This window comes from Ovis canadensis, chromosome 5 (genome assembly GCF_042477335.2).
Source record: "Ovis canadensis isolate MfBH-ARS-UI-01 breed Bighorn chromosome 5, ARS-UI_OviCan_v2, whole genome shotgun sequence".
Classification (NCBI taxonomy): Eukaryota; Metazoa; Chordata; class Mammalia; order Artiodactyla; family Bovidae; genus Ovis; species Ovis canadensis.
The window spans coordinates 24,726,036-24,743,204 of NC_091249.1; the positions used below are offsets into that span (position 1 = coordinate 24,726,036).

General features: G+C 57.2%; 3 protein-coding genes across 6 annotated transcripts in view; all 3 read left to right on the forward strand.

Moving 5' to 3' along the window:
* Nucleotides 1–7,851, forward strand: part of PRKACA (protein kinase cAMP-activated catalytic subunit alpha) — a 17,841-nt gene extending 9,990 nt beyond the window's left edge. For all 3 annotated transcript variants that reach the window (XM_069590822.1, XM_069590823.1, XM_069590824.1), the window contains exons 4-10: nucleotides 1,579–1,677; nucleotides 2,681–2,763; nucleotides 3,791–3,917; nucleotides 4,010–4,105; nucleotides 4,207–4,329; nucleotides 6,386–6,550; nucleotides 7,090–7,851. In XM_069590822.1, the coding sequence (XP_069446923.1) occupies nucleotides 1,579–1,677; nucleotides 2,681–2,763; nucleotides 3,791–3,917; nucleotides 4,010–4,105; nucleotides 4,207–4,329; nucleotides 6,386–6,550; nucleotides 7,090–7,215 (819 nt within the window). In that variant the 3' untranslated portion in view covers nucleotides 7,216–7,851. The remainder of the gene's footprint in view (nucleotides 1–1,578; nucleotides 1,678–2,680; nucleotides 2,764–3,790; nucleotides 3,918–4,009; nucleotides 4,106–4,206; nucleotides 4,330–6,385; nucleotides 6,551–7,089) is intronic.
* A 1,915-nt stretch (nucleotides 7,852–9,766) lies between these two features.
* SAMD1 (sterile alpha motif domain containing 1) lies at nucleotides 9,767–12,836 on the forward strand. 2 transcript variants are annotated; one of them, XR_011257142.1, is made up of 5 exons: nucleotides 9,767–10,866; nucleotides 11,285–11,579; nucleotides 11,648–11,766; nucleotides 11,877–11,988; nucleotides 12,088–12,836. XR_011257142.1 is itself a non-coding variant. In XM_069590821.1 (5 exons), the coding sequence occupies exons 1-5, from the start codon at nucleotides 9,922–9,924 to the stop codon at nucleotides 12,244–12,246; spliced, it is 1,608 nt and encodes a 535-aa protein (XP_069446922.1). In that variant the 5' UTR covers nucleotides 9,776–9,921; the 3' UTR covers nucleotides 12,247–12,836. The 2 variants fall into 2 exon arrangements, 1 of the variants encoding a protein (XP_069446922.1); XM_069590821.1 differs by having other exon boundaries at nucleotides 9,776–10,866; nucleotides 11,670–11,766.
* Nucleotides 12,837–14,055: 1,219 nt separating this feature from the next.
* On the forward strand, nucleotides 14,056–16,886 carry C5H19orf67 (chromosome 5 C19orf67 homolog). Its single transcript, XM_069592798.1, has 6 exons — nucleotides 14,056–14,393; nucleotides 15,058–15,202; nucleotides 15,325–15,425; nucleotides 15,512–15,697; nucleotides 16,052–16,186; nucleotides 16,625–16,886. Exons 1-6 carry the CDS (start codon nucleotides 14,056–14,058, stop codon nucleotides 16,797–16,799), a joined length of 1,080 nt encoding a protein of 359 aa, XP_069448899.1. The 3' UTR covers nucleotides 16,800–16,886.
* The last annotated feature ends 283 nt before the right edge of the window (nucleotides 16,887–17,169 follow it).

Sequence of the window (17,169 nt, forward strand, 5' to 3'; positions counted from 1 at the left end):
TAGAACACATCTTCGTTTGGATGTTCATTTTCACTGGAAAGAAAAGAAAAAGACAAGTTGAAAAGGCAGATTCGCACAGCCCAAGTTGTTCCAAACAGGCTTGAAAGTTGCATTGAGTATCAGTTTTTAAATTTTCATTGTAAATACGCTGAGTTTTATTGTTTAAAGCATCTTTGGGGGGCTGTGCTGAGTCTTTGTTGCTGCTCAGGCTTTTCTCTAGTTGTCGCAAGCAGGGGCTGCTCTCCAGTTGGGGTGCACAGGCTTCTCATCGCAGGGGCTTCTCTTGTTGTGGAGCACAGGCTCAGTAGTTGTGGCACGTGAGCTTAGTTGCTCTGAGGCGGGTGAGATCTTCCCGGATCAGGGATCAAACCCACATCTCCGACACTGGCAGGCATATTCTTTACCACTGAGCCACCAAGGAAGCCCCAAGATACTTTCCATTTTAAACTCGATCCGTCAGTCAACCAGCCATGTTTCAAGTACTCAGCAGCCATACGTGGCTAGTGTGGACTGCCCTGGACAGTGCAGGTGTAGACCCAGAGGATGTCGTTGTGAACAAAGCAGAGGAAGCCCCATTGCAGTGGGGCTCAGAGCTGACCGAGGGGCCAGACTGCGTATGTGTGACAAGCTGGTCTGAGGTTGACTAGCTGCATGTGCCCTTGGGCACCACACTTCCCTTCTCTGCATCTGGGCTTCCAGACATGCATGTTCCCAGTGCATCCTCCTCAGGACTCCTGTCAGTATGTGAGGCGGCTGCTGGGGATGGCTGAGGGCCGAGGAGGGATTAGCCCCGGGTTCAGCTGGATTGTGGGGAGGGGCACGCTCTAGTTGCAAGGAAGGTATTTCTAAACCCCCCGCCCTTTGAGTGCCCCTTCTGCCTGTATGTTCTGTTTCAGCTCAGCTGCCCCTTCCTCCAGGAAGCCTTCTCTGACTCCTCAGACTTACCTGGGTGCCTTATCTGGGCGTCCACAGGCCCCCAGCATCCCCCACCACGGCTCTGACCCCTGTAGCCTGGTGACTCATGTGTTCTTGCCCTGAATTGCATGACTGCATGCCATGTGGGGACAGGCACCTGGCCCAGGGCTTGACAGTCCCCAGCCACTCAAACAGTGTGCGTTTTGTTTTTTTTTTAGGTCGAAGCTTATTTATTTATTTATGACTGCATTGGGTCTTTGTTGTGCAGTGCGCACAGGCTTTCTCCAGTTGCGGCGAGTGGGGGCTACTCGCTAGTTGCTATGTGGTATACGGGCTTCTCATTGCCATGGCTTCTCTTGTTGCGGAGCATGGGCTCTAGGGCATGCGAGCTTCAGTAGTTGGGACTCACAGGCTCGCTGGTTGTGACGCGTGGGTAGCTGCCCCATGGCATGTGGCATTGTCCCAGACCAGGGATCGAACCCGTGTCCCCTGCGTTGGCAGGTGGATTCTTCACCACTGGGCCACTAGGGAAGTCCCCACTCGTACAATTGTAGATGAAGGACCTGGCCCGGCCCTGGCACCTCTCCCTTTTTTTTGGGTGGTCAGGAGGAAAAGGACTCGCTCACACCCCATCCTCTCCACTCTCCCGTCCCACTCCTGCAGGTGGTGAAGCTGAAACAGATTGAGCACACCCTGAACGAGAAGCGCATCCTGCAGGCGGTCAACTTTCCGTTCCTTGTCAAACTCGAGTTCTCCTTCAAGGTGGGGTTCCAGTGGCGGCAGACCGGGGCCGCTGCCAGGCAGTGCAGCCTCTGGGTTCCCAGAGCTGGGGCCGGGCCGATCACCACCAATGGGTGTCTGCTGTTGGGGCGGGGGCGTGCAAATCAGCCTGGGGCTCTGATAGCCCCAAGTTCAACTGGGCCTGCCAGCCTCTAGCTTGATAACCTGGGGCTAGTCCCTCAATCTGGATAATGTCCCTCAAAATCATCATTCTGTTTATAGCAAGAACCTGACACACGGCCACAAGCCATGCCACTCAGCCTGGGTTCCAATGCTGGCCCTGTACTTCCTGGCTGTGTGACTCTGGCCCGGGACTTTACTCCCCTGAGCCTTGGTTTCTTCATCTGTAAAATGGGTATCATGGCATTCCCACCTGGGGCTGCCATAACAGTTCAAAGCACAGCATGAGCGCCCTGTGTGAGTGGTTTCGGGCATCATCCTAAGCCTTGACTGCGCGAGCTGGGAAAGGCCACTCAGGGTCTGTGAACCCTGCAGTCACAAGGGCCCTGCACTTAGTTTAAGCTTCTGCTGCCACCTTCTTGAAATTGATAATCATGTTTTTTAACAAGGGGCCTCACACTTTTATTTGGGGGGCCCCCACAAATTCTGTAGCCCATCCTGGTCCCAGTTGACAGATGATAAAACCGTGGCCCCAAGAGCCTTGCTCAAGACAGTCACAGACATGAGCCACCACAGAGTTCTGACTACAGCCCAAACACGCCGGCCAGTTCCCTCATGTACCCCTAACCAGCCCTCACTTTGGGCCCCCGTGAGCAGGATGATGGCTTCCCCTAGTTTCTTGCAGGCAGAAGGAAATGAGACAGGTAATTGGTGAGCCCAGCACCTGGCACTTGGAACGTGCTCTGCTTGGGAGCCAAGATGGTTGTTGTCACTTTGTGAACACCTGCCGGGTCAGGGCACTAGGCCTGCAGATGGGGCCCAGGGCTTGGGGAGCAGAGCCCTGATCACTTGCTGCTTCCCACAGGACAACTCAAATTTATACATGGTCATGGAGTACGTGCCCGGTGGGGAGATGTTCTCACACCTGCGACGGATCGGGAGGTTCAGGTGAGCCCGACGTCCCACCCCGCCACCTTGGGGCTGTCCATGGGCATCATCCGTGGAAGTGGCCTCTCAGGGTCCCAGTGGGTTCTTGTTCCCCCTGAGCTGAGGAATCTGAATCTACAATGTCTCAACTACCACGAAACAAAACAAACACAGTGACTTAGGTGTCACCCTGTGAGTGGGTGATTTTATGTCCTTTAAATTTATGCTCTTGTTTTATTTTACTTATTTATATAGCGATACATTTTATGTACAATAAAGTGCATAGGTTTTCAATACCCGGTCCCATGAGTTCTGACAGATGCATACATGTGTGTAGCCATCATCCTGGGAAATTACCTCCAGTGCTTTTCTTGGCAAATCACCGGCCCAACAAAGTCAAACGTCCTTTCTGGCTTTCAAACACCATAAGTGCGTTTGGTCTGGGTCTGGACTTGATATAAATGGACTCACACAGTTCATATCCTTTTGTCCCTTTCTTCTCTTGCTTCACATAATCATTTTGAGACCCAGCCACATTGTTGGGTATATTCCTCATATGTCCTGGTGGTGGTGTTGGGTCCAATCCCATTGTATGAATCTGTTGCAACCTGTGATTCCATTCCTCTGCTGATGGACACATGGGCTGTCTCCAGCCTGGGGCTGTAGATGAAGAAGGTTGCTCTGTGGGTGCTTTTTTTTTTTTTTTTTCTTTAATCACAAAATAAGGCTTTTCATTATTTAGCTTCTTACAGTACTCACACAAGAGAAACTGGCAAATCCGCCTCCTTGTTGTTTGGTCGCTTCAGTCGTGTCTGACTCTTTGCAACCCCCTGGGCTGCAGCCCTGCCAGGCTCCCCTGTCCATGGGATTTCCCAGGCAAGAGTATTGGAGTGTGTTGCCGTTCCCCTCCTCCACCTCCTGATGCATCGTGATCACCTAGGCTGGAGACAGCTCCTCAGGCCCACTTGCTGGACTGCTCCGGGGCGGGCGGGCGCTGCGGGTATGGCTGCTCCCACTCACCCATCCCCTCCTCTATTGTCTCCATCAGTGAGCCCCACGCGCGCTTCTACGCCGCCCAGATTGTCCTGACCTTTGAGTACCTGCACTCGCTTGATCTCATCTACCGGGACCTGAAGCCGGAGAACCTCCTCATTGACCAGCAGGGCTACATTCAGGTGCCCACTGGGCCGGGCGAGGGGGCAGCCCCAGGTGGCCCCGGCCTGAACCCTCCCGCCCTCCCAGCCAACCGCCCGTCCTGTGCCCGCAGGTGACAGACTTCGGTTTCGCCAAGCGTGTGAAAGGCCGCACCTGGACCTTGTGTGGGACCCCCGAGTACCTGGCCCCCGAGATCATCCTGAGTAAAGTAGGCGCCTCTCGACCCCTCCCACCGCCCGGAGGCCTGTTCCACCCACGCCCCCTCCTCACCCTTCTCCCCACACCTGCACCTCACCCTTCTCCCTCCAGGGCTACAACAAAGCTGTGGACTGGTGGGCCCTGGGGGTCCTCATCTATGAAATGGCCGCAGGCTACCCGCCCTTCTTCGCCGACCAGCCCATCCAGATCTACGAGAAGATTGTCTCTGGGAAGGTGAGGCCCAGATGTAGGGGGCTCAGCCCTAAGACCATCCTGCCCACTTCCCCGTCCACCCTGCCCACTGTAGAGCCCCGCTCATCACTGTCAGAACAATCTCAGGAATTCCCTGATGGCCCAGCGGTTAGGACTCCGTGCTTGTTTCCACTGCAGGGGGCTTGGGTTTGATCCCTGGGTCGGGGAACTAAGTCCCACATGCCTCAAGGGACAGCCAAAGAAAAACCAAAAGAACAATCTAGAAGTTCATGAAGTCAGGCCAGGTGGTGATACCAGACAGACCCACCACACTGAGGCCACCACTTCACACAGCCTCACTCATCTCTGGACCTTCAGTGCCGAAACCCCACGGGTTTCCAAAAACCCCAGGCTTCGCTCAAACTCCTGCCCTGCCTGACATGAGCCTCATCTCACTTCTACATGACCCCCTTAGCCTAAGTTTCCATAAGTTTGGCAGCAGAAAAACAAGTGTGTTCAGTTCCCAGGCGCTACCCTAGGGCCCTACAGGGAGTCACCCAGGACATATAGCCCCACTTCCTTTCCCAAATGCAGACTTTCTAGCTTGGTGTGGGTAAGGGGTGGGTGGACTGTTAGAGCCCTGGAGTGCATTAAGTGCCTACTCCCCATGTACCCCCTGGGTCTTACAGCACTGTGAGGGAGGAGGAAGCTGAGGCCCAGAGACTGGACATGTCTGGTTCAAGATCACACAGCACTGCTGTCCCGAAAGAGGCTGGGGGCCCCAAGTCTGCCTTCGGTTCACCCCCCTCCCCTGGAGGACCAGCCATCCCTCCACCTGGCTCAGAAAGTGGTGGAAGTGGCTCCCAGCTCAGCCTCGGTGGGCTGACCTGGTTCTAAGTCCCGGCTCTGCCATCCATCAACTTTGAAACCTCAAGCCAATATCTTTGCTTCTCTGAGTCTCATCCATCTCAGAACTGGGGAACAAGCCACTTGCCTCTCAGGGAGGTTTAAGAGAGTCACCAACTACAAAGTGGAGTTGTTAAAAAAGGGAAAGATGAGGTGTCTGCCACAAGGCAGAATAGAGGTTGCCAAGAAAATGGCCCAGAGTGGGGAGAAAAAGTCATAGAAGTTTCTGAGGGGGAGAGGAGAAGATGAGCTTGACTCCCTTCTTTGTAGCATTTTACAGTTCCCACGCACCCTCAGCGGGATTATCTCCTTCATGCAGCCTTGGGATATCTGCTCCGTGCCAGAAAGGCAGGCACAGGTCCAGAGAGGTTAAGGCGGTGGCCAAGGTTACACAGCATGTAAGAAGCAGAGCGGTGCTGGAAGTCAGTTCTTGTAGCTGTAAATCCACTGGCTACTTATATACAAGGCTATGGCCTCAAAGCATTTGGGGGAAGTTGCTGCAAGAGTTATACTGAGCCTTAAAAAAATGGAAGAGCCTTAGCTATGCAGAGAGAGAGAAATAGAAAAACAATTATTTCTCTCTGAAACATGAATATTTCTGAAGTCCCCCAACCCCAGCAGAGCTGCCTTAAGACGCAATGGCTAAGGATGCAAGTTTTAGAGTCAATCAGACCCCACATATGGAACCAACCTGTCCTGCTCCTCAGTGTGACCTTGGGCAAGCTGTTTAACCCTGCCAAGCCTCAGTTTTCTCTTCTGTAAAATGGGAACCTCGGGAATTCCCTAGCAGTCCAGTAGGTAGGAGTTTCTGCTTTCACTGCCAAGGACCCAGGTTCAGTCCCTGGTCAGGGAACTAAGATCCCACAAGCCTCATGGTGAGGCCAGAAAAATAAAAAATCAAATGGCAACATCATAGCTCTTACCTTGCTGCAGCGGTTCTCAAAGTGGTCCCCTCTCCAGCAGCATCAGCCTAGCCCAGGCACTGGCTAGAAATATAAGCTCTCAGGCCCTACCCAGATCTCCTGAATCAGAAACTCCAGTGGGCCCAACAAGCTGTTTTAAATGGGATTCCAACACACCATCCAGTTTGGGGTCCTCCATCCAATAAGACTGTTGGGTGAAGAAGGCAGTGTTTTGGGCTCCCCAAGCTCCAGAGGGGTTTCCCAGTCTTTCTGTGTTATCTGCTCTCCAGGTGCGGTTTCCATCCCACTTCAGCTCTGACTTGAAGGATCTGCTGCGCAACCTCCTACAAGTGGACCTCACCAAGCGCTTTGGGAACCTCAAGAATGGGGTCAATGATATAAAGAACCACAAGTGGTTTGCCACAACTGACTGGATTGCCATCTACCAGAGAAAGGTAGGGCACCCCCTTCCTTCCTCAGGTGCTCTGGGGGGTTGGGGAGAAGTATTACCAATGGAGAGATGAAAAGGGAAGGGGAATCTTAGAATAGCCTTCAGGCTCTGGGTGAATCTAGATGTGGCAACTTAGAGCCGTGGGGGTCTAGAAACAGAATTGCAGAATCATTTGGCCACTCTGACCTTGGGCAGGAGACTACTCTCTCTGGAAAGTATTAATAATTTGCCCATCAATGTGTTGGCTATAAAATTCTTTTTAAAAAAAATGTATTCATATGCACTGGGTCTTAGTTGCAGCATGTAGGCTCTAGTTCCTCCACTAGGGATCAAACCTGGACCCCTTGCCTTGAGAGCACAGGGTCATAGCCACTGGACCACTAGGGAAGTCTCTAAGATTCTTAAGATGAGTCCACACTCTAATGCAACCTCAGGCCTGGGTCAGAGTAAGTTATCTTATGAATGTTAGCCCATTCACATTTATTGTTGTAATGATGATTATGTTGACTGCTGAGGTCTGAGTGGTTCTTGACCCCTCTCCAGGTGGAAGCTCCCTTCATACCAAAGTTTAAAGGCCCTGGGGACACAAGTAACTTTGACGACTATGAGGAGGAAGAGATCCGAGTCTCCATCAATGAGAAGTGTGGCAAGGAGTTTTCTGAGTTCTAGGGGTGTGACTGTGCCCCCATGGGTTTTCTTTCTTTCCTTTTTTTTTTTTTTTGGTGGGGGGGGTGGGAGGGTTGGATTGAACAGCCAGAGGGCCCCAGAGTTCCTTGCATCTAATTTAACCCGCCCAGCCCCACCCTCCAGGGTAGGGGGAGCAGGAAGTCCAGGTATTTGGGGCAAAACACCAGCTGCTCCCCCTCACCCCCTTTGCCCTCCTGCCCACCCCTACCCACTGCTTTTGCCTTCCTTCCACAGCCCCCCACCCCAGCCGACTTCTGCCTGTTTTAAACGAATTTCTCGGTTCTTCCCTTCTTCAGGGCAGACCAGGTCTCCCTGGTTTCAGGGACAGGGTGTGGCAAGAGGGGCCCAAACTTAACTACAGCCACCCCTCCCCCCCCAAAAAAAAAAAACCCGACAGGCACCACTCTCTAACGGTGAATGAATGAAAAGCCAACCTTGCCTTCAGAATAATCCTGCCAGGGAAGGAGAGATTTTAGTGACTCGTTCAGTGGGCCACTTGATGTAATTTTTTAAAAAAATACAATTTACAATCTTATTTAAGTTCCACCAATGCCTTCCTCCCTCCTTCTCCCACCCTTTCCCATGCCCCTCTCTTCAAATCGTTGTTTTTTTTTTTTTTTTAACAAAAACTGGGAAGCAGACTGACTATAAAGGAAGGAGCTGGGGTTCGAACCTCTCCCCCAAGTTGCTACTCTCCTGCCTCCTCCCCCCACCCCTTCCCCCAGGATCCCCTGTCAAGCCTGAAAGGGTCTCAGCCCCTTTAGGAAGCCCCTACTCTGTTCTGCCCCCCACAGACCTTTCTTCACCCTTGGGCCCAGACAAAGCAGCTGCCCCTCTCCCTGCCAAAGAGGAGTGGTCCCCTGAAAAGACAAGAGGGGGAGCCCCGAGCTCAGGGTCGTCCCTCCCAGTAACACTCTCCCCAAACTCCTTGATTTTATTCTCAGCTAGATTTTAATGTCCAGCCTCCTGTCAGTTGGGAAGGCAATCACCGCAAAAGGAGGTAGAGCGCCCCCACCCCCGGGTTCAAGGCCAGGGTTGCTGGCGAGGGGCTGCTTGTTTTATTCACCCAGCAGCCTCCGCCCTCCACCCCCCATCTTGGGCGCTCCTCCTCTGCTTAGCTGTCAGCTGTCAATCACCGGTTCTCCCCCCAACGCCACCACCCATTTGTGGTTTTTTCTCTCTTAATAGAAAAGTCTGGAGTCACCCCATTCATCCCCACATTTGTTCCTCTCGTCATTTCTCCCCATCCCAGGAGGAGCTCTCAGGCCTGGGGTGGGACCCCGGGTGGGCGCGGGGGTGATTCAACCTGTGTGCTGCGAAGGACGCAACTTCCTCTTGAACAGTGTGCTGTTGTAAACATATTTGAAAACTATTATCAATAAAGTTTTGTTTAAAAAAAAGTGTCGCTAGTGTTCCTGACTTCGGTCACCCACCCACGCACCCCCAGGGGGTTGGAAAGAAAATTTCGGACCCCAGCGTCCAAGCTGATCAGCACCTGGCCTGGAGTCCTTGTAAAGCTGGGTTTAGCTGGAATTCCGCCACTCCCCTCCGCCCTGCCGGAGAAGGGGGCGCCAAACTGCCCTCTGACCCAAGATTAGGGGTCCCGACATTCTGAGGCGCACCCCCTCTGCGTCCAACGAGGCCGAAAGGGCGGGAGCTCTAGGGAGACGCTGCGGCCGGCGCGCCTGGAAGCCGAGCGGCGGCGGGGGCGGCCCTGGCAAGGGCGGGTATGGGGTGGTGGAGACCGTGTGCGCCCCCCTCCCCGCGCAGGCCAAGCACGCCCAAGGGGCGCGGAGGCGGCGGTGGTCCGAAGGTCCCTGCGGCGCCGGGCGAGCGCAGTGGCCCGGCCCGCGGGCGGCGAGTTCCCGGTAAGTGCGGTCCCGAGAGCGGAGCGCGCCGGGGAGGCGTGGAGAGGGGGGCTGGGCGCCGGGGACGTCTGGGTCCCGCGCCCAATGGCTGGAGGGCGGCCGAGCACCGCCCGCCCGCCCCGCCCGCCCCGCCCGCCCCGCCCGCCCCCTCTCCCCTCCCCCCGGCGCTCCCCTCCCCCTCCCCCGCCCGCCGCTTTCCCCCGCCCCCGCCCCGGCGCCAACTCCGCGGCGCCTCCTTAAAAAGCGCGCGGGAGTTGTAAGGGGGGGCCGGGGCGAGCCGGAGTGAGCCAGAGCGCAGGGTAAAGGGGGCGGGCGGGGGGCCCGGGCTCCACCTTAAAAGCGGGCGCGTGGGGGTGGGAGGGAGGAAGGCGGGCGGCGGGGAGGAGGGAGGGAGGGAAGGAAGGGGGGCCGGAGTGTCCCGGGCGCAGGGCGCGCGTGCGGCGGCGGCGGCGGCGGGGAGGGGCCGGCCGCGCCGCGCTCCCCTCCTCCCTCCTCGCATCCCCGGCCCCGCGCGCGCCCAGCAGAAGCGGGTCTGTGTGTGCGTGCGTGCGAGTGAGTGAGTGTGTGCATATTTTTTTCTCTCTTTTCTTTCTCTCTCACTGTTTTTTTTCTCTCTCTCTCGCTCCCTCTCTCTCTCTCTTTCTTTTTTTTTTTTTTTTGCAAAGAAACAGCAGCGCCGCCGCCGCTCCGCCGAGGCGCTGCGCCCCCCGGGGGGGGAGGCGGAGGAGGCGGGCAGCGGCGGAGGGAGGGGTGCCGGGGAGGGGGGCGCCGCGCTGGGAGGGAGGCAGCGCGCACGGTGCAGCCGGGCCGGGCGGGAGGCATGGCGGGGCCCCCGGCCCTACCCCCGCCGGAGACGGCGGCGGCCGCCACCACGGCGGCCGCTGCCTCGTCGTCCGCCGCTTCCCCGCACTACCAAGAGTGGATCCTGGACACCATCGACTCGCTGCGCTCGCGCAAGGCGCGGCCGGACCTGGAGCGCATCTGCCGGATGGTGCGGCGGCGGCACGGCCCGGAGCCGGAGCGCACGCGCGCCGAGCTAGAGAAACTGATCCAGCAACGCGCCGTGCTCCGGGTCAGCTACAAGGGGAGCATCTCGTACCGCAACGCGGCGCGCGTCCAGCCGCCCCGGCGCGGAGCCACCCCGCCGGCCCCGCCGCGCGCCCCCCGCGGGGGCCCCGCTGCCGCCGCCGCGCCGCCGCCCACGCCCGCCCCGCCGCCACCGCCCGCGCCCGTCGCCGCCGCCGCCGCCCCGGCCCGGGCGCCCCGCGCGGCCGCCGCTGCTGCCGCCACAGCGCCCCCCTCGCCCGGCCCCGCGCAACCGGGCCCCCGCGCGCAGCGGGCCGCGCCCCTGGCCGCGCCGCCGCCCGCGCCCGCCGCTCCTCCGGCAGTGGCGCCCCCGGCCGGCCCGCGCCGCGCCCCCCCGCCCGCCGTCGCCGCCCGGGAGCCGCCGCTGCCGCCGGCGCCACAGCCACAGCAGCAGCCGCCGCCGCCGCCGCCGCAGCCACAGCAGCCGCCGGAGGGGGGCGCGGCGCGGGCCGGCGGCCCGGCTCGGCCCGTGAGCCTGCGGGAAGTCGTGCGCTACCTCGGGGGTAGCGGCGGCGCCGGCGGCCGCCTGACCCGCGGCCGCGTGCAGGGTTTGCTAGAGGAGGAGGCGGCGGCTCGGGGCCGCCTGGAGCGCACTCGTCTCGGAGCGCTCGCGCTGCCCCGCGGGGACAGGCCCGGGCGGGCGCCCCCGGCCGCCAGCGCCCGCGCGTCGCGGAGCAAGGTGAGCGCGCCGCGGAGGGGGGCGCCGTGCGGTGGGCAGGTGCTGGCGAAGTTGGTGGCGGGCGAGAGTCCCAGGAGGAAGCGGGCCGCGGGCGGCCAGGGCTTTGCGCTTCTTCCCTGCGGGCTCGGGGGGTGGTGACCTTGGCAAGTGACTTGATCTTCGCCAGCCTCAGTTTCCTCCGCTGTAAAACGCGACTTAATAGCAGTAGCGACCTCTTGGGGTTGTTGAGCGAGTTTAGTGAGATTTGGCTAGTGAGAGCTTTTATTAACACAGAGCCTGGCACGGAGTGGATGTGTAAAAGTTAGTCCGTGTTGGTATTAAAGGTGATGGTGAGGCAGTCCGCTTGGTCCTGGATCCCCGGGTCGGGCCCAGGGCTAGAACAGCTAATGCCCTTACGGGCCTCCTTCTCTTGCACCAGAGGGGTGGAGAAGAGCGAGTGCTTGAGAAGGAAGAGGAGGATGAAGACGACGACGATGAAGATGATGAAGATGAAGTGTCTGAGGGCTCCGAAGTGCCCGAAGGAGACCGTCCTGCAGGTGCCCAACACCACCAACTTAATGGCGAGCGCGGCCCTCAGAGTGCCAAGGAGAGAGTCAAGGAGTGGACGCCCTGTGGACCCCACCAGGGCCAGGATGAAGGACGCGGGCCAGCGCCAGGCAGTGGCACCCGTCAAGTGTTCTCGATGGCCGCCATGAATAAGGAAGGGGGATCAGGTAAGGATCCCTCTGGGTGGGGGAGGGTGGCTGGTGGGAACGAACTGAGCCCCAAGACAAAACCACAGGCATCTGTTTTTTATTTCCCAGCCTCTGCTGCCACTGGGCCAGACTCCCCATCCCCCGTGCCTTTGCCCCCAGGAAAACCAGCCCTACCTGGGGCTGATGGGACCCCTTTTGGCTGTCCGTAAGTTGCAGTGTTTGAGACGCGGGGTGGGGGGTGGTGGTGCTGCCCAGGTGTGTGTGACAGAACCACAGGAGCGTCACTGCTCACTGGTTTCCTCTGTTCCAACGCAGTTCGGGGCGCAAGGAGAAGCCGGCTGATCCTGTGGAGTGGACGGTGACGGATGTGGTAGAGTACTTCACCGAGGCTGGCTTCCCGGAGCAGGCCACAGCTTTCCAAGAACAGGTGGGTTCCGCCCCCTCAACTTAGCCCCAGGGTTTCAGGGTCTCAGTGGGGATGTATTCTGACCCTGCTCTCTCTTCGTTTCTCCTCTGTCCCACCCAGGAAATCGATGGCAAGTCTTTGCTGCTCATGCAACGCACAGACGTGCTGACAGGCCTGTCCATCCGCCTCGGCCCAGCCCTGAAAATCTACGAGCACCACATCAAGGTGCTGCAACAAGGCCACTTTGAGGAGGACGACCCTGACGGCTTTCTAGGCTGAGCGCCCAGCCTCACACCCCTGCCCCGACCCACTCCAGTCTCCATCTTACCCAAGACCCCCAAGAGTCTGGGAGCTGGACGGGGAACACCCTCAGCCCTCGTAACAGATTCTAGGGAGGGGGCATTCCTACTCACCTCTCCCCCAATATACATGCCTCTGGGCCCCCTGGCACATCCTGTACTCCCTGACAAAGGAGTATGGGGTGGAACAGGGCCTATTCCTTTCACCCCAGGAAGCCAACCCTTCCCCACCCCCAACCCAGTCTAGGACATTTTGGGGAAAGAAAATGGGGGCTTCCCATCTTCCCTAGATCCTCTTCAGTTCAGCCAGATATTTCCTATATCAGTGTTTTATTCTGCCTGTTCATTTTGGTGGGTGGCCTTTCCTCTCTCCCCCACCACCCAGGCCCCTCCCCAGTCTGGCCCTGGCCTCCAGCCCCTGGGAGCAGCTGGGGAAGGGGTCCCTGGATCTTCCCTATCCGTCCTCGCCTTTTCTTTCTGTTCGTTGTCGCTCCAGCTGGCCGTATTGCTTTTTAATATTGCACCGAAGGTTTTTTAAATAAAATTTTAAAAAAAGAGAGAAGAAGAAAATGCAGTGGAGTCCATTTCATGAAAGTAGTCCGGGGAGGAGAAGAGCCACCCCGGCCCCCTGGAAGTCTTGGGTTTAGGACAAAGCTGTGTGAGGAGGGAGACTGGGTAGTGAGTGGTGCTGCCTCAGAGCTGGCTGTAATTTTGACAGTAACTGTTCAGAAGAACAGGATTCTTCGTTTCTTCTGCCATCTCTCCTTTCCCAGAATAGTCCCTGGGCACACAGTAGGTGCTCAAATATTTGTTAAGTGACTAGCAGTTAACTCTAGGTTTTATGAGCATTCTCTGGGTTCTCACCAGAGCCCCATGAGGCAAAGCTCATAAAAAAAAAACTTTATAGACCTGGCAACTGGCTCATCACTGCAAAGATGCTGGCTCAGTGTCACACAGGGTGGAGTTGGACACCTGTCATTCTTTACCCAGCGTCTTTAAGTATAATTAATGTATTTGGCTTCAGACTTATGTATCTGACAATCTTTGCATGCATGTTAACAAAGAATCCAGCCTACAACTTGGTGGGGGCAGAAGTCTGTTCTGGGCCCATGGTAGGGTCCCCAATCCTCAAGGTCTTTTTCATAAAAGGGACAGGAGGGACTGGGCCATCAGATGAGATCATGAGATGGGAAAATCTTTTCCAAGTGAAGATTTTTATTGTTAGTAATAGTGACAACTACTACATCACAAGAGCCTAGTAAGTTCCAATGCAGTTTCTCAATTCCATTAGGTTTTTTGTTGTTAATACAGATTCCAGGGCCTGGGGGTCAGAGTCAGCGAGCGGGGCGGGGCCTTCCTTGATTTCTATACTTGCAACCCCGCGGGTTTGACAAGCGGTGAAGATCCCTCCTCCCTAGGAAACCACCTCCGAGAGTTAGATGCGCTGGCCCCAGGCTGCGCCCCCAGGACACCGCCGCGCCAGCAGCAGCCCAGGTCACCTCCCCCGGAGGCGCACCCCACTGTCAGGTTCCGGGAGCGCGCGGGTGCGCGGGGCGCCGCTGCCGCGCATCGAAGCAGGAGCGGCGCGCCCCTCAGGCGTGTTGAAATTCAAATGAGGCGAACTCCCTCCACGCGGCGCCGGCAGGGAGGTCGAGGCTGGGGTGAAGTGGAGGAGGGACGCGCTCCCAGGCCAAGCAGGTCCGAGGCACCCTGGGCGGGGTCGAACCCGCGGCCAATGTGAGCAGCGGAGGCTTAAAGAGCTCCGGTGGTCCCCGCCTCTTGCCGCACGATGGCCACCGAACAGTGGTTTGTGGGGCCGCTCCCCGCGGGCTCTGGGGAAACGCCGCCCCTGGACGACTTGGAATCTGGGGCACAGCCCTGCGAAGACCCCTCGTGGTCGCCTCCTCCTGGCGGACCTGGGAACCCACCCGAGGCGGAGCCCGAGAACGGTGTTCAGGGACAGCTGCCCGAGGCGTCCACCTCTACGCCTTCCCCTGAGCGTCTGGCCCCAGGCCCCCGGCCCACCCCTCCTCGCCTGCCATTGGACACCATGTTCAGCCCCATCACCGAGCAGCTCTGCTACCTGCTTAAGAAGGCAGATGATTTCCAGAGCTACTTGCTCTACAGGTGATGCTCGACGGGGTCCTAGATTCTACCATGGATAAGGAGACAGGAAGGTTTAACAAAATGGGCAAAATACACTAGGTTAGCTAGACGAAGTAAATGGCACTGGCTGATTAGCAACCCAATTTCAGAGTTATGAGAACTGTGTAGAAATTTGGGGTTAGGGAGGGCGGACTGCTATGTGGGCTCTTGAGGCTGCCAAACTGCTAGAACTTTTCTCCCACTTTTTAACTGTTGGCTTAAGTTTCGAACCTTGGGCAGGCTAAACAAAACCTATCTGGGCCAGATTTGGCCTGCTGGCTACCAGTTTGAGACCTCAGAGGATAATATGATTCCCAGGCGGAGGGAAGGGGGACTGTGATGCTCACAGATCAATGTTCATTGGAGTCCCCTCGGAGGTTGTTTAAATCCTAGATTTCTGAGCTTCACCCAGGGAATAGTAGTAGGTCAAAGTCAGACGTGGGCCTCAGGTGTCTGCATTTTAACAAGTGTTTCACATGTCTTTGATGATGGTGGTCCTGAAAGGTCCTCTGAGAAAGGCCTGACACTGCAGGAGTTTGTTTGTAGTGGGAATCCAGGCCAGGGATACAGGTGGGAGGGGTGAAGAGAATGGGAGAAATTGGTGGGGGAGCCAAGGACTCAAGCAAAGGCCTGCTTCTCCCTTCAGCAGGGACCGAGTGCAGAAGGAACAGTTGGCAAAGGCCATGCCCACCTTCTTGCGGATGTGTGAGCCCTACTTCCTGTACCTGGAGGCAGCTGCTCGGAGCGTGCCCCCTGTCTATGGAGCCCTGCAGGAGCTGATCCGAAAGGGGGTGTGTGTGCGGAGCAGGTTTCCTAGACCCTGATGCCCCTTTCTGCATCCCTCAGGCCTGGGGGATGGGGAGGATGCTGCTGGAAGGCCAACTAATCTCGTTATGCCCTATCTTCCTTACAGCTACTGGAGATCTCCCAACAACTCACTCTTCGCCTGGAACAGCTGGTCCTAATGTATGCCTCATTTGGCTTCGTGAACTTGGAGGAGACTGACCCCCTAAGGTAAAAGCATAAGAGATTTGGCTTGGGGTCAGGGCTGGAGGAGTCCAGGGCACAGCCTCATTCCTTACTCTTTAATCTCCTGCCAGCATCTCCTGTTTCTTCTGCGGGAGGTTCTCCATCAGTCCTTCCCATGAAGTGTCCATCTTCAGATACTGTGCCCCTGCCGCCTACACCGCCAGCCACTTCCCCCGATACCTCTATAAGAAGATGCGCTGGAACCTGGAAACCACCCCAGAGCCCAGCAGCCGGGAGCAAGATTCCCACGTGGATTAGTGAGTCCCCTTATCAGAATCCAAGTCCTCCCTCTCGCTATGGGAGAATGCCAGTTTGGGCCACTGAACCGCCACCAAAGTGGAAAGCCAAGCAAGAATTCAAGAACCTTTGCAAGGTCATCCTCACCTTAAATATACATACATACATAGATGCCCCCATCAAAATAGAAGTACTTGTCTTAAAAAACTAGGCTGATAGGGAGAAAAGGCCTCAGTATTGTCACATGCCTACCTGAGAACCTGAAGGCAACTTTTGATGAGTTTCCACTTTACCTCCAAAATTAGAGCCCTCAAACAGAAGAACTGAGAAACTACTCACTGCTCACTTTAAATTGCTGCCCCTTCCCCTCCCAGCTACTTCCTATGCTATAGAGATACATGGGAAGACACAGGCAAGAGTCCGGCCAATTCCTGCCCCCAGATTCAGAAGCTGTGGTCCATCGGCCGATGGGTGCCCCTAGGACCAGCCGAGGATGACCTTTATTCATGGTAGGAGCCAGGGCAATGGTAAGGTGGGTGGGATCAGGAGGGAGGGACAGAAACCAACCAGAGACCATCTGCCTCCCTCAACACTGTTACCACTGATGATAATGAATTTTATTGTGCCCTGAAAAGCGTTTATGCAGACTCATGTAACAACCCTCTGAGGTCTACACTACTAGCCCCATTTTACAAAGGAAACAGGTGTTCAGAGAGGTTAAGTTACCTGCCGAAGGACACACAGCTCGTTGAGCCATCAGCCAGGTCAGGGATAAAATTGCTCAGCCTCCCAGAGCCTTACCCTCTAGGTTTCTCATAACAAGGAAACCACTTTCCCACCCCCAGCTGAAACAAAGCCTCTTTCAGCCGCAGCCTTTCGCTCAAGGGGAGGGGCTCCCGAGTAGCAGGGGACGCTCACGTCCTGGCCTGTCTGTCCCTGGCCCCCAGGATTTTGTGCCCGCAGCCGCCTGGGGACTACCAGCAGCTGCTGACCATCGGCTTCGAGGAGCCGTCGCACATGCTGGCCACCGACCTGCTGGTGCAGATCCTCACGGGCCAGGCAGGCATGGCTCGGCCCCCGAGCGCCGCCGGGCCCGCGGCGTGGGCCGCGCAGGAGTCTTGAACCTGGAGAGAGGGTGGGAGCTGGAGCTTGACAGTTCCAAACTCCAGAAGATGGGGTAGGGGAGGGGCTCACTTGTTATCCTAGTGCGGCTCGGCCTGCCTTCCAAGGGGCCAGGTCGAGCTGGCCCGTCCGCACTGGAACCGGCCCGGCCGCGGAGCCCTGCTTGTGAACACACCAGTTTTGTGTTAAATAAAAGAAAGAAAGAGGTCACAGGCTCAGCGTCCGCTCCGTGCGCCGCTCCCCTCCCTCCCGGGGAGAGGAGGCCCCGCCCACTCGCTGTGGCTTCTGGGTAATGTAGTCTTATGGAAACAAAACTGTGTTCCACTGACTGGCCGACGGGAGCTCAGAGCATGCGTAGGGGCTGGTACAA

What these genes read in the sequence shown, in the direction of transcription:
- SAMD1 (XM_069590821.1), top strand. Translation starts at nt 9,922, where the DNA reads ATGGCGGGGCCCCCGGCCCTACCCCCGCCGGAGACGGCGGCGGCCGCC. An exon ending in CCCGCGCGTCGCGGAGCAAG is followed by an intron (nt 10,867 to 11,284) that starts GTGAGCGCGCCG and finishes CTCTTGCACCAG; the next exon opens with AGGGGTGGAGAAGAGCGAGT. An exon ending in CCACAGCTTTCCAAGAACAG is followed by an intron (nt 11,989 to 12,087) that starts GTGGGTTCCGCC and finishes TGTCCCACCCAG; the next exon opens with GAAATCGATGGCAAGTCTTT.
- C5H19orf67 (XM_069592798.1), top strand. Translation starts at nt 14,056, where the DNA reads ATGGCCACCGAACAGTGGTTTGTGGGGCCGCTCCCCGCGGGCTCTGGG. An exon ending in CAGAGCTACTTGCTCTACAG is followed by an intron (nt 14,394 to 15,057) that starts GTGATGCTCGAC and finishes TTCTCCCTTCAG; the next exon opens with CAGGGACCGAGTGCAGAAGG. An exon ending in CAAGATTCCCACGTGGATTA is followed by an intron (nt 15,698 to 16,051) that starts GTGAGTCCCCTT and finishes TTCCCCTCCCAG; the next exon opens with CTACTTCCTATGCTATAGAG.